The sequence below is a fragment of the Heptranchias perlo genome, chromosome 30 (genome assembly GCF_035084215.1).
Source record: "Heptranchias perlo isolate sHepPer1 chromosome 30, sHepPer1.hap1, whole genome shotgun sequence".
In the NCBI taxonomy this organism is placed as follows: Eukaryota; Metazoa; Chordata; class Chondrichthyes; order Hexanchiformes; family Hexanchidae; genus Heptranchias; species Heptranchias perlo.
The window spans coordinates 22,083,018-22,106,656 of NC_090354.1; the positions used below are offsets into that span (position 1 = coordinate 22,083,018).

General features: G+C 42.7%; 1 protein-coding gene across 1 annotated transcript in view; it reads right to left on the reverse strand.

The window, feature by feature from the left end:
• Positions 1–23,639, reverse strand: part of adam11 (ADAM metallopeptidase domain 11) — a 133,941-nt gene that overhangs the window by 13,107 nt on the left and 97,195 nt on the right. Inside the window, exons 15-23 of the mRNA XM_067969168.1 lie at positions 14,273–14,372; positions 13,548–13,619; positions 12,400–12,492; positions 10,384–10,464; positions 8,763–8,813; positions 6,263–6,326; positions 4,925–5,024; positions 3,488–3,607; positions 2,010–2,178 (exon numbers count right to left, since the gene is read on the reverse strand). Coding sequence (XP_067825269.1) covers positions 2,010–2,178; positions 3,488–3,607; positions 4,925–5,024; positions 6,263–6,326; positions 8,763–8,813; positions 10,384–10,464; positions 12,400–12,492; positions 13,548–13,619; positions 14,273–14,372 — 850 coding nt within the window. The remainder of the gene's footprint in view (positions 1–2,009; positions 2,179–3,487; positions 3,608–4,924; positions 5,025–6,262; positions 6,327–8,762; positions 8,814–10,383; positions 10,465–12,399; positions 12,493–13,547; positions 13,620–14,272; positions 14,373–23,639) is intronic.

Here is a 23,639-nt window from a genome sequence, read left to right on the forward strand (position 1 = left end):
AGAGAATTGTTACGATCTGGAATGCACTGCCTGAAAGAGTGGTGGAAGCAGATTCAATAATAACTTTCAAATTGGATAAATACTAGAAGGGAAAACATTTACAGGGCTATGGGGAAAGAGCAGGGGTGTGGCTCTGATTGGATAACTCTTTCAAAGAGCTGGCACAGGCATGATGGGCCGAATGGCTCCTTCTGTGCTGTAACAAACTATGATGCTAGGAGCTGGCTAAAAACATAAAATGTGTGTTCTGTAGATCAGGTTACCCTGCTGGGAAATGGAAAGAGGTCAAACTAATCAGTTTACAGTTCAGACAGGCTAAAGAAAACAGACATTCCAGATTGAATTCTGTATTTAAAAAAAAAACTTCATTGGATTACAAAGGGGAGGAAATTATACTTCAGTTGGACAGAGCCTTGGTCAGACTCCATCTGGAGTATTGCATTCAGTTTTGGGTGCCGCAACTCAGGAAGGAGGTGGTAGAGCTGATTCACCAGAATGATACCAGGGCTTAAAGGGTTAAAATATGAGGACAGGTTGCATAAACTTGGCTTGTATTCCTTTGAGTTTAGACGGTTGAGGGATGATCTAATTGAAGTGTTTAAAATAATAAAGGGATTCGGGAAATGGTAGATACAGACAAACTATTTCTTCTGGTGAGAGAATCCAAACAAGGGGGCATAATTTTCCAATTAAAGTTAGGCCATTCAGGAGCAAAATCAGTAAGCACTTTTTCTCCAAAAAGGTTGATAGAAATCTGGAACTTCTCCCTCAAAAGGCTGTGGATGCTGGGTCAATTAAAATTTTCAGGACTGTGACTGATAGATTTTTTTGTTAGGTAAGGGTGTTAGGGGAGCAAAGGCGGGTAAACAGAGTTGAGGTTCAGATCAGCTATGATCTGAGTGAATGGTGGAATAGGCTCAAGGGGTTGAATGGCCTACTTCTGTTGCAATGGGCATGTTGGATGGGGAGGAGCAGCAGTACAGAAGATCCAGGGAAGTCTGAGGTCACCAGGATCTGCTACTCCTGTAGATGCCGTCGTTTCAACAGAATGGCCTGGAAATAGGTCAAGCCACAGATAGTCCAGGTCCTAGATAGGGGGCGGAGTCTCTGTCTGCCCCTTACATGGCCACTGATGCATATGCTCAATAACTCCCTACCCTGGGAGTTCCCGCTTCCTTGGTCCATATGAGACCCAGCGAATGTCTGAGCTTAAATGTACTGGCATCGAGAATGGTACAAGTGGGCCCCACCATGGGAGGGGAGGTCCAGGCTAGTGAAGCAGCCCCCTTGGTAAGGGGGTGGGCCGCCCCCCGCCCCCCCCCCCACCACCAATCAAATGGTAGGAGGGTGCCAGGGTTTCTGGTATCGTGGGATGGCGGCCTGCAGATTTTTGGGCCCACATATTGCATCTCTGGCTAAGGCTGGAGCTGGGATTGAGAAGGGGCTGCTGGAAGGCTTGGGGCTGATTTTGGGAGGACAGAGATGGACGTTATGGAATGAAGGGTGGGTGCAAATTTATCCTCCACAAAAAGCGGATTACTGAGCGTCTATGCTCCTGTCTCTTGGACAAAGAAGGACAGTTTTTATAAAATTGCGGACTGTCATCATTTGGGGATAGTGCATTGTTTCATATATTTCCAAATTAAGATTTACAGAGTACGAGATGATGAAAAGCTACTGTTATCTCTCCCAGGACATTACATGGGAGAGTGTTTAGTCATGATACTCTGGCCATCATGGTGTGGGGCAGGCTTGATGGACAAGCTGGTCTTTTCCTGCCCATCAATTTGGCATATCCATAACCCGTGAAACATGTGCAAACTGTCTAAGATTTTTTCCTTTGAAGACAGTTCTGCTGACACAGTTTATGTTGAAGATTTTGGCCAATTTGAGTACAATCTCCAGATTTAGTCTACATGTGACTTGAAGAGGTTTTCATATTCTACAAAAATACAACATTTTGACAGAATGTACAAATTCTACATTGCTGGAAGTTCCAATGAACTCACCCCATGGTCAAAGCAGACTTCTCCATTTGCGCTCTGTGGGCAGGAGCTCAGGTTGAAGGCTTGTATCAGCAGGCATTTGTGATTAAGACACATCATGTTGGGTCCACATGAAGTGCCGTCTTCTACATAACCAAGGCTAGTACCATCATCCAGCACAACATGGCCTCCCCTGAGAACAGTGCAATTACACTTTAGCCCTGTCAAACTTGATTTCATCAACACCACACAATGCTACTTTACCCATTTTTGAATGCAGTAAATAAAGAGTAGACTTTTAAAAAAAAATCCCTGACACTTTTCCCCGCTCCTCTCCTGAAGCCCTGGAGTATGATGCTATGGGCACCTAACCCTCCAATACCTCATCCAAGTGCCCAACTTTCACGTGTGATTCCAGGCACAGAGATTCAGTAGGTTATTTATCCACATAGAGCATCACAGCCGAGCCTACTGTGGTCCACGGTGTCCATGCACCTGCATTTCCAGCAGGGATTGCTGGAGAGCGATCAGAAGCGGGAACCTGAACAGCTATTCCCATTCCAGCCCAGGGCCAATGAAACACATTGGAACACCCCACCTATTGCCCCAGTTGAGAGCGGTTAACTGAGCATAGGTGAGCAATCGAAGCAGAGACCATCCCAGCTTCTCGCTGCGAGAGCCACACCTAAGAATAAGTAATATTAAGATGATGCTCCGTGAATGCAGAAGGATGGTGAGTGTCTGGAACGAGCTGCCAGAGGCAGTAGTAGAGGCGGGTACAATTTTGTCTTTTAAAAAGCATTTGGACAGTTACATGGGTAAGATGGGTATAGAGGGATATGGGCCAAGTGCAGGCAATTGGGACTAGCTTAGTGGTATAAACTGGGCGACATGGACATGTTGGGCCGAAGGGCCTGTTTCCATGTTGTAAACTTCTATGATTCTATGATTCTAAGGCTCAAATTGCTAATTTGAGGAAACACAAAATAATCTTGGCACAAATATATCTGCAAAGCCTCTGTTTAGAACAAAGCAAATTTTAACCAGAATATTGTTTTAGTTTGAATAAATTATCAGTTGACTAGTTTGTTATTTCCATATAAAATGTTATCTCTGATCTTAATATCAATGGTACAGAAAATCTGATGCAAAAACTCTTTAGGCTGTATTTTCTTCTCTTTGGAGAAGTTTTTATTTAAAATAATCTGCAAACAAAATGATCGGTGTGTGCATGCTTTCTATGTGCCACAGCGCCCAGTATGAGTTCATAGGTTATAATAATATCATAGGCAATAAATCCAGCTAATTGTGGTGCAACTGTAATGATGATCCTTTAACATTCTTTGGAGAGAGGCTTCCAGAAATTCCACCAATTTTTTTTTTGGTTATGGAAGGCCAAATGACATGAAATTTACTGTGTCTTAAAATAATTTAGCTTAATGTTCAGCGTTATTACTGAATCACTGTACTTGTTACTTAAATCTGTGGAGTCGGGCTGTTACCTGCAATCCAAGTACTTGTCTTGATGGTATAAAACCATGCTGGTAATGTCTCCATTGAGGTCCCCGAGTCTTGGAGGCTGGGTGATATTGGAACAAAAAAGATAACCACAAAGAACATCCCTACATGAAACAGGGAGAATTCAATTACCAATCTTTGAAAGAAATCTCATATAACATTCAAGACGATGCTTTCAGCCAGTGACTAATCATGCATGTGTGCATTAAATTATCCTAAATCAATGTAGAAAGGCAGAGTTCATTATACAATGACGTAACAACAGAAAACACTCTGATATTGGCCAAACGATGCTTGTTTTGTTAAAAATTAGAAATTTAAAAGAAAAATAAAGATGGAGTGCAGCTCACACGGAGCCTTGGTAACAGCACACGACAAATTAGATTCTGTCATTTCGGACAAGAGAACTGCAGAGGTGGTCTCGATAAACGAACATCAAACTCCTGCTGGACAGTGACGTGTAGATGTTGGGTGAGACCCAGTCATGTTTTTCATAGTCAAACAGCCTCCTGAAACTCATTATGTTCTTGTACATTAAGAATGGATACTTCGGCCAGGTACTGCAGCTCAACAAAGGCAGTATCTTCAGGAGAGAGGGGCAGATTGGAAAAGGAAACACTTCGGTGGGCTGCGGTACACTAGTATTTGGAAAATTCAGAATCTGATGTGCGTGAATAGACTTGGAAGCAATCTGATCCAAATATTTAAGATTATTAAAAGCCAAGAACAACAGGGAAGTAGATAGTGGGCCAGATAGTCTCCTACCGCACTGGGATGCAGCATATAGGATCCAACGCCAGTAATATGTAAACTATTATATAATAAGAGGAAAGCCTGCCTCAGTGCTTGAGGTGATGGGGATAGGTGAAACTAGGAAGCACCTGTATAAACTGAGGCAGCAGGGTGCGAGGTCAGATGTTGGTAGTTTTACTTTGTCCAGAGGATGATTGACCTGTGGAGCAGGATTCCAGAGGAGGGAGTGAAGATTAATTCTTTACAGCAATAGATGGGCTTTTGGAAAAAGAGGTGGTCACAACATATGGAAGGTAAGAGCAAATCACTCTGGTTAAGAATGAATGGTTTTGGGATCTGCTAGGGCTTGGCTGGTCATCCGTGAGGGGTTGGCGAGAATTTTTTGATAGTGGATCTTCAATTGGCTGCATGTCTCTTTTTATTGCCTCTCCCAGGAGCTGGAGGGGAGCTATGTTTACTATATTGGGATGGAATCAGCTGAAGGATTGGGGGTGAGCTCACTTGGATCTGTTGGCCTTCTCTTATCCTGGATGCACAGACACAAACACAAGAACGTAAAAGAAAAAGGAAAAACACAAACTGAAGAAAACGGTAGTGCAGCTAAAGCAAAAATAAATCATAAAAGGTTGCTGCATGTCAGTGAGATCGGCCGAATGGTAGTTACTTACTGCTTGCTGCACTGACGCCAGTTTTGCCCTTCTTTGCCACAGTTTCCCTTCTCAGTCCCTTCAACATTCAGCTTTTCATAGCAGAATCGATCTGCAGAATCTTAGATGACAGCAGACATTTCATTTTCAGAGGGTTTTCTATTTTTTCACTTGACTTCAAAGTATTTCCTTAGCTCCACTGTGCCGCACAGGCTTTTATACTCTTATATAAAACACCACTCACACAATCAACAGAAACATTTTAATAACCAGTGAGGGAACTGGGAGAGAAAGAAGGACTTGTGTAAATGAGCTTCACTTTTTAAAAAACAATACTAGCCCATCTCCCGTGGCTTCGCTCACGGAGAGTCAGAGGTTGGACAGCTGCAAGGGCAAGGGACGTTGGGATGAACGAACATCCCCAGTGAAAGAGATCAGAAATATATTTGTAATGCAAGACATCTCCCAGAAGCAATGAAGTAAGTCCTCTTGATTGGATCTGGGAAAATATATAAATAGGATTTTCAAAACATATTTGGAGCAAATTCACTAGCTCTTCATTTGTTTATTTTATTGATAGCTGGTCATTGTTGATTGGTTGTTTTTATATGTTCTTAATAGCTTTTGATTGAAGATTTATGTACCAATTTTTTCTGCTTCCAATTGGTACATATTCTACCTATCTGGTTATGATTCATTGATGTTTCATGAATATGAAATTTGAATCAATCAGGTTCAAGTGTGACACAGAAATTTATATACAGACAGGTGTGATGCCTGAAGTATGACACGCCAAGTGTGATAGACATAACGTGCTGAAGGTGTAAGTTTTAAAATATATACCCCAGTAGATCGCCTGTGGTGGTGCTCGTATGAGTCAGAGAGCAAACTGTTCCAATGGGCATGGGTGAGTGCCAGGATGTAGAAATGGGGGAGGGGTGCACATTTTGAGTGGAACAGTTTGGAAAGGAGTTTGTAACAGCTCTGCCCAAAGACAGTGAAGCAGGTTTTTCTTGATTAGTTAATATGCAAACTTTTACTACTTTCTCCACTTTACGTGATACCTTCCTTGATTGCATAGCCAACATTTATTACTGAACAAAAATCAAAAATTCTAACCAATAAAAAAAAATCAACAAATGTTTTAAAAAAGAATTTCAAACATGATAGTTAAAAATTAAAAATATTCCTATTATTTTCTCTGTAACTATTAATCGTCAGTGACCTGTCTTTTTCTTTACTTTTATCAATATATTATATCCATTTACTTTACTTTGCCCAATATTGAAAGAAGACCCAGACAGCAACTGATTGGATTCCATCCTCTTTAATCGATTGGCAGTGAGCACACTTACTTACCATGACCCCAGATGTAATTGCACTGCCTGTCTCTGGTCTGGCATTTTCCACCATAACACCGACCCTGGAATTAGAAAGGCGAAGCTCTAATGCAGCAGGAACGTAGGATAGCAACAGGTACTAAAGGAGGAAACTGTAGCAGGAGAAGTACTTTCAATATAAAACAGAAATGGGGATGTTCGCTGATGATTGCAGTGCTCAGTTCCATTTGCAACCCCTCAGATAATGGAGCAGTCTGTGCCTGCATGCAGCAAGACCTGGACAACATCCAGGCTTGGGCTCATAAGTGGCAAGTAACATTCGCGCCAGACAAGTGCCAGGCAATGACCATCTCCAACAAGAGAGAGTCTAACCACCTCCCCTTGACATTCAACGGCATTACCATCGCCGAATCCCCCACCATCAACATCCTGGGGGTCACCATTGACCAGAAACTTAACTGGGCCAGCCATATAAATGCTGAGGCTATAAAAGCAGGTAAGAGGCTGGGTATTCTGCAGCTACTGACTCACCTCCTGACTCCCCAAAGCCTTTCCACCATCTACAAGTCAGGAGTTTGATGGAATACTCTCCACTTGCCTGGATGAGTGCAGCTCCAACAACACTCAAGAAGCTCGACACCATCCAGGACAAAGCAGCCCGCTTGATTAGCACCCCATCCAGCACCCTAAACATTCACTCCTTTCACCACCGGCACACAGTGGCTGCAGTGTGTACCATCCACAGGATGCACTGCAGCAACTCGCCAAGGCTTCTTCGACGGCACCTCCAAGACCCGCGACCTCTACCACCTAGAAGGATAAGGGCAGCAGGCACATGGGAACGACACCACCTGCACGTTCCCCTCCAAGTCACACACCATCCCAACTTGGAAATATATCGTTGTTCCTTCATCGCTGGGTCAAAACCCAGGAACTCCCTTCCTAACAGCACTGTGGGAGAACCTTCACTGCACGGACTGCAGCGGTTCAAGGCGGCGGCCCACCACCACCTTCTCAAGGGCAGTTAGGGATGGGCAATAAATACTGGCCTCGCCAGTGATGCCCACATCCCATGAATGAATTTTTAAAAAAAGAACCTGGGAAAACATTATTTGTAATGTTTACAGTAAGAATTTGTTTTAAATCAGGTTTGAATCAAGACTAAATTTTAGGAGGAGTGGTATTTATATATTGTGGGTGTGGTGTGACTATATAACAGAATAATACCGGCCAGTACCCTTTAATTAGTTCCCATTAATGCTAGTTTTGAATCCTGGTGGCTGATTTAAAACAAAAATACATTCAGATGCAGTTTGATCCAAATGAGGTTTAGGCAGTCATGCAATATTCAGTTGGTGTCATCATCATGTGACACACTCATTGATTGTAACTGGTGCCCACTCTGGTGCTGGGTACCAACTGGAAAATGCCTGAGCCAGAGTAAAATCAGGTTTCTGCTGTGTACCCATCTGGCACTGAGTTTACACAGACTTGGAGCCCTCCTGATTGGCATGCAGACTCATCTGGATGCCCACCTCTAAGATTCCATATTGAATCGCTCACTGACACTCCTGGCTCCCTACCACGAAAGGAAAGCAGAAATAACAGGTCTCCACAGGGCTCAAAAAGAGAAATGAAGATAAGAAATGTTTAAGTTATTTTGAATACTGCTTGGGGGGCGTGGGCGGGGGATGGAGGGAAGGTCATTGATGAAGCAGCTGAAGCTGGTTGGGCCAAGGACACTGCCCTGAGGAACTCCTGCAGCAATGTCCTGGGGCTGAGATGATTGGCCTCCAACAACCACAACCACTGGTTGAAGTAATATTAGCCAGTTAAGGAGCTGAAATTTAGCTCCCCTCAACATGGGTCAGTAGGTAAATTCTCTGTGTGTTGCTACTAAACCATACAGGCCCAAAGATCCCTGGCTCCATCCCTGATCTGTACTGAGTTAACTGATTTCAGCTGGGGTGGCAACAGACTTCTGCATCCTGAGTTAGATAAGGAGGGAAGAAAGTCACTATTCGTTTCTGCTCCTAATCAATGTCCAGTGATGCCTACTGGAAAATGTGTTGTGGGCACATCAAGTGAGGAAAGCATCAGGCTCACATGTAATGGCTCCTAGAGTCAGTGTACTCATTAACTAGGCTCACACAAAGAATAACCGCTTGGGCGAGGTACTATAGGGTGGTTGGCGTTGGTGGAACTGCACTCAGCAAGGACCCAATGCCCTCAGGAGAGGGGAGGAAAGCGGCAGACAAAAAAATTGGTGGAAAAAGGAGAGGAAAAAATATGACCAAAAGCCAAAACTACATTTTTGAGTAATTTTCCAAGACAAATTAATTTTGAGAGAGAAACTTAAACATGAAGGATGGTCAGTTGAGAGATACACTGGAGAGCCGCAGGTGCCCATGGAACCATAGCCCCGGCAGGATTGAGTGAATGCCTTCGGAAGGAGAAAATTGGAAACCAAAGAAAACAGAGCTCAAACTTTAGTCTTACTGCAATGTACAGACAATTACCTGCTCATTGTCACAATAGTAGCCATCCAGTTTATGAACATTCCAAGGACACTAGAGAGACATAAAGCATGAAATCAATTAGGCCATATCTTACATTGCTATCAAGACTGCACAGTCTTTGTGAGCTAGTTTGAATTCTTTCTCCACTCTGCTCTAAAGAATGAGCAGGTATGAATTTGGTAGATGAAAGGTTTGATTTAGAGAATACCATTACTCTGGACAGTAATATTCTTATCACATATACAGAGCAGAAAAATCTCCCGTTTACCTCTCTGCATGCATATCATTCTCATCAATTTCTTCACATTTTCTGCATCTGGGTAAGTGCTCAGACTCATTAAATTACCCAGTAGGTAAGTCGCAGAAGTATTGTATTTCAATATAAGTTGGAGTCTTTTAGATACTGCTAACAACCCTGAGGAAGTTATAAGAAAAGACTTGCAAAGCTGAACTTGTTTTCACTGGAGGGGTAGACACGATAATGTCTTTAAAATATTTAAATGCATCGATGATGAATATTTAAGCAGGCTTGGACCAAAAGGTACTGCTTTAAAGTTAAATGCCTCAAGTGAAATTACTCTTTTTCTTCCTCCATTGTATATGTAGGGCAGCAAAAGCAGTTGTGCCACATAAATATTTGGTTGGCAAATGGAATGGAAGTTATGAGGGTAGGTATAGACTGCAGACCTGCACAGTCACCTAATTTGAATTTGAAATCCTTGTCTTCAAGTCTCTCATGGCCCTGCCCCACCCTATCTCTAGAATCTCCTCCAGTCTTGAATCCCTTCCCATACTCTTTGGTCCTCTGATTCTGGCCTTCTGTGTATTCCCCCCTGCCATCACCCCACCATTGATGGTAGTACCTTCAGCTGCCTTGGCCGTACTTTCTTCTTTCCCAAAGCCTAGCTGCCTGTCTATTCTCTCTCCACCTTTAAAAACCTTCTCAAAGCCTGTCTTTTCGATCAAGCTTTCAGTCACTTCTCCTAATTCTCCCACAGTGTCTCATGGTTGTTCTTTTCTTTTTATATTTTTCCCCCTCTGTGATGTGCCTTGGGATAGTTTCTCTGTTAAAGGCATTATATAATTGCAAGTTGCTGTTACTTTGATGATCAAGCAGTGGGCTGTCTATAGAATGCAGCAGACTAGGGTTGAATCGTGGAATTTGCTCAATTAATTTTGGAGATCAGAGAATACTTATACAAAACCTTCCCTTGGGAGATTAAATAGGCAGAGCGGAGTGCACGATAGGGTAGATGGTATATGTGGAAGGAACAAGCTTAATAGACCTCCTGTCTTCTCATGTCTACCCCAGAAAACAGGCCTGAAATGAAATCCCTAATATTTGTTTTCCCTGATCGGCATATGTACAGCACCTTTCACTGTTACATTCACAGAGAAAGAAATGCATTTAAATTTCCATTATAATTACCACTTTCCATCACAAAAATATATTGAATTAAATTTGCAGTGCAGATATCACAAACAAATTCAAAGTGGCGGTGTCTTCATGAAAAGGTATTTAGCAAATCTTTTTCTGTTTGCTTACATATAGCATGATGATATAAATTGTATCAAACTGCACATGACGTTGCTGAGATGAACCAGCAAGAAACTCTCCTACCTGGCTGGAGTCCCCAGTGCAGGTCTCCGCGATATCACAATTATTCACTGCCTGCCTGCAAATCACACCCCGTGGTTCATACTGAAAAAAAGGCAGAGTGGAGGCTTCATTTCATGCAGAGAAATCAAGCAAAATTCAGGCTTTGGGTTCCCATTTGTAGAAGAACTGTTAATGCCAATGAGATTAAATTCTGCTACGTTCAATGTAGCCTGAAAAAGAATAAAGTCTGGGACCCATTGGATCTGGTATCTACTGACCGGGGAGCCAAATGATGTGGAATCTGTCTGATGGAATTATATCACATGCAATGGGTCTCACTTTACTTTTATACAAAAGACGAAATTGGAAAATATTAATTTTAGTGCAATAAGAATATTTCTGAATGGTTAACCATCAAAATTCAGAAACAATTAGGGGAAAGAGAAGTACTATGCTCTGATCATTGCCTCACGATGTTGTGATGCTAGCCATTTAACTGGAACAGAAATCCTTGGATTACAATAGGAATACAATATGTATTATTTTCAAAGGCCATTCGCTTGTTTACTGTGGTATCAAACACTATAGTCCTCAGCCACTTCATTCTGCCCTGCAACCTTCTTCAAAGCATTAGGATGCTTGTTTGTTCCATTAGCTGCAGGGAAACATTTCTGGGAAAGAGGCGCAAGCTTTACTGATGAATAGATGAATTCAAGGGCTGTGTGACAATGTTAACCCCATCACTTTTGTAAAACTCCCGATGCCTCGTGGGAATCCAGTACACTAGTATTGGAACTGATTATGAGCTGCTGTTACCTAGAGAATTCCATCAAGACTCAGGCAGACAGTTGGATGAAGTAAGGGTCAAGATCAACCAGGACCTAAATTTAACAGCCTTTAAACTCCATCGAGAAGAGGAGGGAAGTGTCATTTCCTGGAACTCGCTTGATTGCCTTTGGAGGTCCCATTGGTGTCAGTTTTTTTTCTCTTTTTTTCTTTTGCCCTTCCCAGGAGATTGCATGACTCGGGGGGGAGGAACAGGTTGATGGTGCGTGTGAGCTGCATCATGTCTGGATGGGGCAGGCTTGATGGACAAGATAGTCTTCTCCCGTCCTTCTTCGCATGTGCTGTAAACCTAAATCCCAGCTCAAAATTTATCCAAGTGTCCATGAAACCAAATACAGATACATTGCGAACAATGAAAATTACTGAAATTCTCAGCAGCAGACCTCAAGTTGGAGGAGAAAGTAAATGTGCAGTCAGTGTGGTAATATATTTTTTTGAAGACTGTATCTTGAAGAATAATAGCAGTATGGTCCAGGTGTGATTGTGATACAGACTCTGTTCAGTCTCTCCCTAGGATTAAAATAGCTTAACAATGTGCTTTACACAGTGTATGTTATTTGCAAAGCCCTAATGATATTTTAATGCATATCCCATTTTGGTTTGGGATAGACACATTTACCAAACATTTTCTGACCTATAATTTATGTTATGCTAACATTGTAAAATAATTTTGCTCAGAGTCTTTGCAGGGCTATGGGGAAAGAGCAGGGGAGTGGGACTAATTGGATAGCCCTTTCACAGGCACTACTCAAAACCCAGAACAGCTGTCCTATTCTGGATTAGCATGATTTTCCCAAAATGCTCTGTACTTACAGCTTACCTCACGCTATGCAATTGCTGCTAGTTATTTTGAACTGAAGCACAGTTTAATTAATGTTAACAGCTAATATTTATAGGGAACTTGGATAAGAATGTCCAGTTGCATTAAATATATGACTATATGGCAGTTATCAAGAACAGACCTTCACCCTGTTCATCCAGGTTGAGTTCCAACCAAAGACTCATGGGTGAATGGACACTAAAACATTACCAGTAGGTCTGATATTCAAAAGGAAAAACAGCTCTTTCCCAGCGTCTCTGTATGTGTGTATGTATTATTACTGAGAATAAAGCTGATATATTACACTTAAAAAAAAAATTACCAGTAGGTCTCTTAAATAATGAGCTGTACTAGCAAAGCAGCCATCTTACCTGACAATCTCTACAGCATAGTCCATTACTACACATTGCATTGTGGGTAAGAGTACACTTCTTGCAGCACTTATCGCCAGCTTTGCTGCATTCCTGCAAGGAATAAAATAAACTCATAAATGCACATAATGGCCATTGATTTAATAGAAGTCCTTTCTCAACTATAGACTTAACCAAAATTAGACTTCTTGCAGATTTATTACAACTTAGTTTCTTAAAGATGGGTGGCACACTTGACTTGCTAAGCCCGATTCTGCTGGGATAGAAATTGGTGCAGGTGACAACCCAACAATGAGCCAGACCAATTGAGGTCTTAAGTCAGCTGAACACAAATGGTGCATTTGGTACAAAGAGAGAGAATATACATTAGTTACAGCTTTATATCATAGATGACAGAGGATTGATTCTTTGATTGTGCGTTCCCAGTGAGGAGCAGGGACTGCTGCATCTGACTTTCTGCCCATTTAAATTAGTGGATGGAAAATCAGGGCTGTAGTCCTATGGTAACCAAATCTGCACTCCCTGCATAGCTGCTCCTCGCCGGGAGTCCTGGGTCGGAAATCAGGCTGCAGAAGTGTGCCCTCAAAATAGTCGTTTAGACACAAGAATTATTAGGATTGTTAAATTCACCATGATGTAGGTGATGGCCAGTCCATCTGTAATAATATGATTTTCTCTGGCTGATAGTTGCCAGTTGGATGAATTCCCAGTACCAATGTCATAAGGGACTCAGAGTAATGAGATCCAACAAGAACATATTGGAGTGGCCACAAATAAGCACTCTAGCATCTGTAGGATTAAGGGGCTCTCCTCTCTATTTAATATTTACAAAATTGGTAATGAAGTAATGGATGGGATGAGTGGAATCATCTTCGTCCGAGTTTCACTTTTTCCATTTTGTCTGCCTTCTTCTGTCATGTTTTTGGTACTGCAACTCCACATTACTCTAGATAGTGAAAGATGTGCTGAGCTTGTTGCTAAATCTGTATAAAATACTACTTTGCTCTTTGTTTTCCAACCAACATTTTGCTTAGTAAAATTGGCAGCGTTAGATAACGTGTAGGGCAAAAGACATTTCATGCAATATGACACCAAAGACCGTTCCCATACAAAGTGATATGGAATCGCACACAGTAAAATCTACTCACATCTGCGGTACCGCAGTCACACTCTTCTCCCATTTCCACATATCCGTTTCCACATTCTTGAGGGTCAACCAGCTGTTGGGAATTGTTGAAAGGGGTCATTTTTAGACTTTAGTTCATAACTAATGGAAATGATCAAATCCCTTTAACACAGGATCTGTAAGTGAGAATCCCAAGTGAAATCAAATCTGACCAGCCTCATTCCAGATCCCAATAAACATGAGCCGCCAGTGTGGAACTGGCCAAAATTTAGCACTAACTCGATCAGAAAAGCTGTAATGATGCCTAGGGTTTGAAAGAGAAATGTCACATTCTTGTGCAAGCAGATGAAATTAAGGGATGTCACGGCTAATCTAAAGGAAGGAAGGAAAGAAAGAATTTGCATTTATATAACACGTTATCATGTTCTCAGGGTATCCCAAAGTGTTTACAATTAATAGATTACTTTTTGAACTGTAGTCACTGTTATGTAAGCAAACAGTGCAGCCAATTTGCGCACAGTAAGGTCGCATAAACAGCAACGAATGATGGAGACGCTAAACTGAACCTAACTTGTGCTGTACCTGACCTGCAAGTGACTGAGGTGGACATGGGATAAAGAGAGTAAAAATGTCCTATTCTTAGCATTGGTGACGTTAATGAATACAAAATATCTCCCATGCCTCAAAAAAAGTTGCAATTCACATGGACACTCATAAAGCACGTCCACCGTTTATCTAAGGGCTCACCTTGAGAGGCTTATTAAAAAGACAGATGCCACCTCCAGCCTGTAGAAACTGGCTATATTCATTAATGCTGCATCTTGAAAATTTTCGTGGGAGATAGTACCTAGAGGAACAAACACATTGATGACCAAAGGACTGGACCACAATAATTATTTTCAAAGTCTGGCATTTCATTCAATTTGGCATTGTCCTGGCAAAGATTGAAGAGTTTAGTAATGGTGTGATGTTTGAAGACTTTGGGAAATGTCTTGCATCATTGATGTATTATTCTAGGCATGTATATACGTTAAAAGCCTGGCTAATGTGGGTCAGCATACTGACCTTTTCTCTTTTGCCAATTATTCTCCCCTTTCCTTCCCTCCTCTCCTGAAGATGCTGACATTTACTTACCGTACACTTTCAAAGGCACTAGCAGCCATCTGGCATTTCACTAAGTGACCGCACTTCATGTGTGAGTCTTGACACTCAAAGTGGGCAGGGTATTCAAATGAAGATCACAACTGAGTCTGATCTTGTCCTCAACCCATCCGCACATGCACACTAACCCAGCAGGAGCCACTGGATATCAATCAGGAGTAGGAATTCCAGCTGATTTTTCCAGTCCTTGTCCACTGGATGCTGCATCCGGTTCTTGCGCATAAACTGCTTCTCTGGTTGAGATCAGCACAGACATGAGAATTGAACCTGGGACTCTAATCTGAGTTGCGGAGGAAGCAAGGGTGCTACAACTGGCCTCAATGCCCCTTGGATTAGCGGTGGAAGAAACTGGCCAATATTCCGGCATGTTCAGCAAATCCAGCCAAAAAATTCACGTGAGAACACCGGGTAAGGTTGCGATTGGGTTCGGCTTTGATGCTCTCACCATTCGAAAAGCTGATGACTCACTATCAAGGCTCAAGCATGAAAAAAGGCCACATGAACGAAGTACTAGAGGGCAAGTAGGGCCTTCAAAACCATACCCCAGCAAGAATTCAACAACTTCAGGAGGAGGAGGGGGTATGGAGATAAATTGGTAACAAAAAGGGAAAAAATATAAATGACCACCGCATCTACAAAACTGCAACTTTGAATACATATTTTTCAAGATACCTTAGTTTTAATGCAGAGTACATTTATAATCAAATGCAAATAAACAGAATAGGGTACATTTTCCAATCAGTTACTTCCAATTAACTGGCGTAAAGTGGGTATAACTGATCAGAAAAATGGGTGGAGATCCATTATGCCAGATTTCTGCCAATTTAGTGCCCTAACTAATTGTCCAGTCCGGTTTTATACTGGTGTCAGAAGCACCTGCCAGTTTATAAGTAAATATATTAAAATTAGGCCCTGATGACATCCACGTGATTTTTTAACATTTACACCAGTATAGCACTCAGTCATCTCCCACCCATATAAAATGGGGGACCAGGGCTGTTAATGTGCGCTAGTAAAGGAAATGCATTCAAAGCAAGCTACAGAAAGATTTGTAGCAGCACTTTATGTCTATTTCTGAAACCTATTTCTCTTTATTTGTGTTTTGTTTCCACTTATTTAGACAGGAGGTTTGTGCCAAGTTCTATGGCATCGCCAATTTTTTTGCTATGTCCATGGTATTGGTACAATGGCTTTCCCAATGAGAATCTCCATTTACTTATATTTTTTTTGGAAGAACAGGGGGAATAATGGAAGAAAGCCAGGCTGGTCAGGGTACATGGGAAGCAGCCTTTGCCCACTTGCTGGTACCCTCCCACCCACATTACAAGCAGAAGCGTGCCCACCTGGCAATAATCCTGCAGAACAAACTACACAGGCGTTGGGTCAGCAGGGAGTTAGATGCAGAGCTGTGGCATCTGCAGTTAGCATGAACCAGAGGGCTGGGCTTGCCAGGTGCAGTATAGGTCAGCTGCATCCTTCAAGTTCTCTTCCTCTACCTCCTTCGAGGCATGTCCTATGGCATGGGAGCCCTGCAGTGGCAAGCAGGGCCATCCTCCTCACTGCCACCTGATGCTGCACCAGCTCTATCAAACAGAGGTTGAAGCTTTGCACCTCACCATCACTTAGCCACAGGCTCAGCTTCCTGCCTCCCCATATATTATGCCAGCCATATTTGTTACCAAACAACCTTTTCGAAGGCTGAAATATATATATATATAAATAAATAAAAGTAGCCTTCGTAAAAGCTATTATCATTCCCATATGCATCCATTTATCTTTAATTGGCTGCATTCAATTAAATCTCCTCATCTCCCCTCAAGGGCCAGGAGCTTGCCCACACTATATAGATAAAGCCAAACTCGCATAATCAGGCATATTAACAGTCAAATGATGCTAATAATGCACTGCCTGACTAGTGCCTGATTGGAGAACAGATTGGCAAATCTATCCCAGTGTATCAATGCAGGAAAACTAGCCCTTTTATCGTGGGACTTAATCATCTATTTTATATCTATTATTGGTTTCTTAGTCAAATCTGGAATCTATATTTTACCATGACAGCCCTCAATTCTACAAGGCTAAAAATGACTATTGCCCATTTTAGCAAACCTGCACGTAACACATTTATATGATATACTTCCGGCTGCTATTTTAGTAGTCGCATTAACCCATTTAATACCGCCTTTAAACTAGCAGACATAGGAACATGGTATGATCATCTTAAGCATTCGACCACGAATATCGCCTAGATTAGCTTCTAGTCTATAGTTAGTGAGCTGGCAGTAAAGGCAACCCAAAAGGCACTGCTCTTCCTCATCTTACCTGAGCTCCGAACATTTTCAGATGCCATTAGACTAAATATAGAAATGCTAATTATTGTTACTACCATAGTACATAGTCCTCTCAAACAATATCCTACTATCTAGAAGGATAATAGATGTTTTTAACTTAAAGCTTTGTACTAACACAAGGCAGATGCACTGTTCAGGTTTTGTGAGCTGGATAATGCCACTTAATTATAATTCAGTAAATGCATCTTACAAGATAGGACCACAATGACATATCAAAGCACAGCCAAATTTAGTTTGTCTGTGATCTATAGCAACCTACATTTAGAAAATGGTAGGTACTTACAGAAAACAGGATCTAAAGAATGACTTCAACCACAAACCATTACAAGGCATACTTGTGAATAGTACAGTCTTTGCAATCTATTGGAACTTGATTCATCAAAATCAGTATTTCCTATTTATCTGGTACAGCACTTAACTGAAAAGCTAAATCATTGCCTAAAGTGTTTTAAAAAAATTACTTGTTTCATCTGAGGGGTCACTGTCCTTTGGTAAGTTGTCTTTTGAAATGTTTTGCAGGATTGTTAATGGAAGGGAGTGCAGTGACACGAATGAAGATGCAAGGCCATCAATGCAAAAATGCAATTTACAGTGGAGTCCTAATATATTAAACTTCAACATATCATAGGAATATAGGAACAGGAGTAGGCCATTCAGCCCCTCGAGCCTGTTCCGCCATTCAATTAGATCATGGCTGATCTGTATCTTAATTCTACTCGCCATAGCCCTTAATACCCTTGCCTAACAAAAAATCTATCAATCTCAGTTTTGAAATTTTCGATTGATCAAGCCTCAACAGCTTTTTTTTTTGGGGGGGGGGGGCGCGGGGGGGAGGGGCGGAGAGAGAGAGTTCCAGATTTCCACTACCCTTTGTGTGAAGAAGTGCTTCCTAACATCACCCCTGAACAGCCTCCTTGTTCTGGACTCCCCCCACCAGAGGAAATAGCTTTTCTATCTACCCTATCAAATATCTTCATAAATCAAAATTTTGATCTGGTCCCAGGAGCACATTAAATTGAATTTTACTTCAATAAATTGAAGGAAAACTTTAAAAGAGGAGAGAACAGCAGACCAATACTGAAGGTTTATGATTAATGTAGAGAAACTGTAGCTAAAGCTACAAGGTATTGGGTTGTATTAATAGAACCACTCAGTATAAATCAAAGAACACTATTCTGTCACCATACAGGTTGTTGGTCAGACCGCATCCGGACTACTGTGCCCAGTTTTGGTCCCCCCACATGGTGGCCTTGGAAAAGGTCCAGGAGAGCTATGAGAATGATTCCTAGCTTAAAGAACCTCAGCTACTCAGATAGGCTTAAGGACCTTGGTCTATTTATTTTAGAGCAGCGTAGACTTAGAAACGACCTGATACTCTATAAAATAATTAAAGGGCTGGATAGCGTGCCTATTGATAGATTAATCCACATTAACAGATTGGGGAGGACCAGGGGACGTGAGTTTAAACTATGTAAGAGTAGGAATAGACTGGATGTTAGGCGTTTTTTCTTTTCCCAGAGAGTAGTCAGCCTCTGGAATACATGGCCGGCTGGTGTGGTGGGTGCTGACTCTCTGCCTTCAAGAGGGAGCTGGACCAGTTCCTGACCGGGACAGAGATGGCATCATATAGAAGGTAAGTGTCTTTATAGATAACACTTGGTCCATGTGATCTCTTGGAATGGTTTTGGTCACCTGAGGCAGTTGGAGAGGAATTTTCCAGAGTATTTTTCCCCTTATTGGCCCTGGGTTTTTCTCTTTTTTTTGCCTCTTCCAGGAGATTACATGGCGGGGGAGGCAGGGAAAGTGTTTAGTCATTATTCTCCAGCCATCATGAGTGAGGGGTAGGCTTGATGGACCAGCTGGTCTTTTCCTGCCCATCAATTTCATATGTTCACTGGGGAGATACAGTAGAAAGATTAGCAGACCAGGATTCAGTGAGAGGAAACCAGCAGACTGGTGCTGAGTCAGGAAGGGTGTTAAAACACATTGATGTCAAGCATACAACAACAATAATTTGCATTTATGTAGTGCCTTTAACATAGTAAAACGTCCCAAGGCACTTCACAGGAGCGTTATCAAACAAAATGTGACACTGAGCCATGTAAGGAAATATTAGAACAGGTGAGGTAGGTTTTAAGGAGCGTCTTAAAGGAGGAGAGATAGGTAGAGAGGCAGAAAGGTTTAGGGAAGGAATTCCAGAGCTTAGGGCCAAGGAAGCTGAAGGCACAGCTGCCACTGGTGGAGTCATTGAAATCGGGGCTGTGCAAGAGGCAAGAATTGGAGGAGCACAGAGATCTCGGAGGGCTGTGGGGCTTGAGGAGGTTACAGAGATATGGAGGGACGAGGCTATGGAGGGATTTGAAAACAAGAATGAGAATTTTAAAATCAAGGTGTTCCCGGACCGGGAGCCAATGTAGGTCAGCGAGGGCAGTGGTGTTGGTTGAACGGGATTTGGTACGAGTTAGGATACAGGCAACAGAGTTTTAGATGAGCTCAAGTTTTTAAGAGGGTGGAAGACGGGAGGCCAGCCAGGAGAGCATTGGAATAGTCAAGTCTAGAGGTAACAAAGGCATGGATGAGGCAGGGGGCAGAAACGGTTGATATTACAGAGGTGGAAGTAGGCGGTCTTGGTGATGGAGCGGATATGTGGTCGGAAGCTAATCTCAAGGTCAAATAGGACGCCAAGGTTGCAAACAGTCTGGTTCAGCCTCAGACAGTGACCAGGGAGTGGGATGGAGTTGGTGGCTCGGGAACGGAGTTTGTGGCAGGGACCGAAGGCAATGGCTTCGATCTTCCCAATATTTAGTTGGAGGAAATTTTTGCTGATCCAGTATTGGATGTCAGATAAGCTGTGTGACAAATGAGAGACAGTGGAGAAGCAAATGCAGGTAGCCTGACAGAGCTGGACAGATTAGGTAAGCAGGACTAGGCCAGGAGCAGAAATATCCTTATGTCAAAATCTCAATATATGAAAGGTTTTGTCAGGTTCCTGGGACTTTGATATCTCCAGACTCCATTGTAATTAAAAAAAAAATTAAAACCAACCCAGCAACAACAGCCTGCATTTGTATAGGGGTTGATAATGTGGCCTGGAGTGTTTGGACCACTGTAGTACTACAGGTACCAGGGACTTGTGGAGGTCTAAGGCCTACCTCGTGCCTGATGTGCTAAGCATAGGGAAATGCAGGCTGGAAGCACCTAGGGCAGTAGGTCTCTGTGTACCAACTGTGTGCAAGCCTCAATAAGCACCCAAATTAGGGGGTCTTGGCATAATGTGGCTGGAGTCCTTCAGCAGCACCCCAGCTGCTGAATGTCCATTTCTAACAAGCACTTCAGGGGAGACCTGATTCAACACTTTCATGTTAAATGGGGTCTGCCCCTGAAATGTCTGCTGGAAATGGGTGTTCAGTCGATGTGGCTATCTCTCCAATATCAGGCCACCCTTGCTTTGCAGCCCACCTTTTAGGAGGCTTCCAAAGGCCAATTCTTCAATGAGGATTTAAAGCCTCATTGCATTTAGAAGAAGATGGTGGCATTTCATAGGCAGCCAACAACCCTTCACTAACTGCTGGCAACCAGTCCCCAACCATATAGATGGAGCAGGAGTGCCAAAAAGATAATAAAATTAATTGACTTAGATTATCATGAGAGGTCAGTTCATTTGAGTACAGGTGCTTACAGCATCTTAGATCTCTGTGCCAAGATCACTTATCGGTGCCTTTAGCATAGAAAGAACATCCCTAAGTGCTCCACAGTGCAAGAAAGGAATGAACACCTTAATGGGGGAGTTAAGAGTGGTGACCAAACGCTTGGTCACAGAGATGCGATTTAAGGATGTTTTTAAAGGTGGAGTGAGAAGTAGAGAGGTGGAGGAATTTAGGAAGGGAGTTCCAGAAAGTAGATGGCTGTGCCACCAATGGTGGAATGGAGCGAGGGAAGCATGCACAGAAGACCAGAGTCAGAGGAGTAGACGTCACAAGAGGGCTCATACAGATTAAAGACATTGCTGAAGATATGATGGGGAGAGGCAATGGAGTAATTTGTAGATGACAAGGGCCTTGAGTTCAATGCTTTGGAGTTAGGGAGCCAGTGTAAGTCAGACATGATGGGGATAAAGGCCAAGTGGGAGTTAATGTGTGTCAGGACGTTGACAGCTGAGTTCTGGACAATTTGGAGGGTGGAAGTCAAGAGGCAGGTGAAGAAAGTTTTGGAGAAATTAAGTCTAGAGGTGATGACAGTGGGGACAAAGGTTTTGGCAGATAATGGGGGTGAGACAGGATGGAGGTGACAAATGTTGTAAAGAAGGAATAAAGCAGTTTTGTTGATGGATAGTATAGGGGGGATGAAGCTCAGGCCTGAGTTGATTAGGATGCCAAACATGCACACATGAGCAAGCATCCAGGATGGGAAACGAAACTACTGGCAAAGAAGTGGAGTTTTCGGCAGGATCTCAAAACCAATAAATTTGGTCGTCTTTATATTCAACTGGTGCAAATTCTGGCACATCCGTGGCTGAATGTTATACAGGCAGTCTGCCAACACAGAGGCGGTTGTGGGGGACGAGGGATACAGTGAAGAGATAGGGCTGGGTGTTATTAGTATACATATGGAAGCTGACCCCCCTGCCTACAGAGGAAGTCAACAAGAGGCAATATGTAGACGAGGAAGAGGAGGGGGTCAAGTATCGATCCTTGGAGAACTTCTGAGGTGAAAATGCAGAGATGGTAGGAGATCCCATTTCTGTTGATGCATCGGCTGCATTAGGACAGCTGCTATAGTGCTCCTTAAGAGTAAGACATCTCACAGTGCTTTACACTGAGGACGACAAATCAGTGGAGATTGAGCAAGAGGAGAAAAGTAAAAAAAAGAGAAGATTAGAGTGGTTAATCAAAGACACGATTGAAGACTGGGTTTTGGAGAAGTGTTTTGGAAGCAGGGAGTTAGGGGGCAAGGCTCTGTGAATTCATTCGGGATTTCCTGCATAACGAGTGGGCCAAAAGTAGTGGAGTAAAAAGTGTGCGCATGGATGTAGGACAGGAGGAGATCACTAAGGTAGGCTGGTGTGAGGCCCTGAAGGGATTTGAAAGTAAGGCACAGGGAGCCAGTGGAGTTTGGAGAGGACAGTTCTGATCGGAGAGCAGGACTTTGTGCAGGTGAGGAAGTGGGTGAGTTGAGTAGAGGGTCAAAGCAGGGAGGCTGATGAGGACAGTGCTCGAGAAGTTGATCGTCAAGGTGATGAAGGTGATGAAGGTGGCAGTGGGGGGTGAAAAGATGTAGTATCTTAGTAATGGAGTGGATATAGGGGAGAAAGTTGAGCTTGGAAGCAAGCAGTGCTTCAATAATGCCAAATCACATTGGAAAACTTTAGACTGCAATATATGTAGGTCAGAATCACCCAAATGTTGGTACATTCTCCAACAGACATCTATGGAGGAAAATCGAATTTTGGGCAAAAATCTGTTTTTGTGTATAATTTTCCCACCAGTTTGAATCTTCTACTCAATGTTCCTTTGGACAGATGTTTTTCCGAGTGTCAAAATCTGACAATTTGGAAATGATTAGGAGCGGATCCAATCTAAATTCTTTTGCATCATTATGATTTCTGCAGTCTATCACTGCAGGTAAATTTGAGGCCTGTATTTTCTTTGAAGCCGCTGATTCTTGCTGGTGCAGTTCCACTGGCAGCCATCTAATACCTAAGCCAAGGGTCTATTTTTCAGTTAATCACAATGGCTAGAACAAAGAACATCTGGACCAGCAACATCAGTCCTCTGCCCAGAATAGCATAACACTTACACCTGGTAAAGAAATGAAAGTGGTCTCCAATACCAAATGCCCTGTGCCATAGTCTTTATTCTTCCACATCCGAAGAAGTATCTATGAATTTAGTGTTTGCTCCCACACTGCTTTGCTTTCCTATCAGAGGGTGCATGTTGTGCTCTCTAACTAATCTAGTGTTTCTTTTCAGTGCTTATTCCCTCACCTACCTTGTCCTTTCTGGTGTGATTGTTGAATTTCTTCCTCTTCTGAAGCCGCAGCCTCTGCACCCTGTCCCATAGCGGGGGAAAAGGACCTCCCTTATGCTCGCCACTTCATCCAGCAAGATGTCAACTGTTTTCCCAACTGTTATCCCATCAAAGCGGCCGGCCCTGCTTTTACTCCCTGTGCTGCCTGTCATTCATTTGAAGATGATCAGTGGCAAATTCCAGGCAGCCCCAACAAAGTTCAGCCAACTTCAGTAAGCTGCTGGGTCTGGGGTCCACATACTTCAGTGAACAGAATGTTTCTTGGGTGGAAGTGAAAACGGATGGTAGCAAATTGACAGCACATTTTACACCCTGCCTGATTTTCTTTCCCGTAAAGTCAATGGAAAAGAAATTAGGCAGTGTGTAAAATGGGCTGTCGATTCACTATCTCCCAAGATATATTTCAGTCCCAGCTCCTCTAGGCCTTTACATCTCCCAACGGCATCTAAAACTCCTCCCCCTCAAATGGGCTGCGTCCAATCACAGGTGCACGTCCACAGTATGTAAATGAGCAGCGACCAAATTTCCAGACGCTGCTCCCTTGTTCTGTTACGTTCTGTTGTTGCTGCACACATG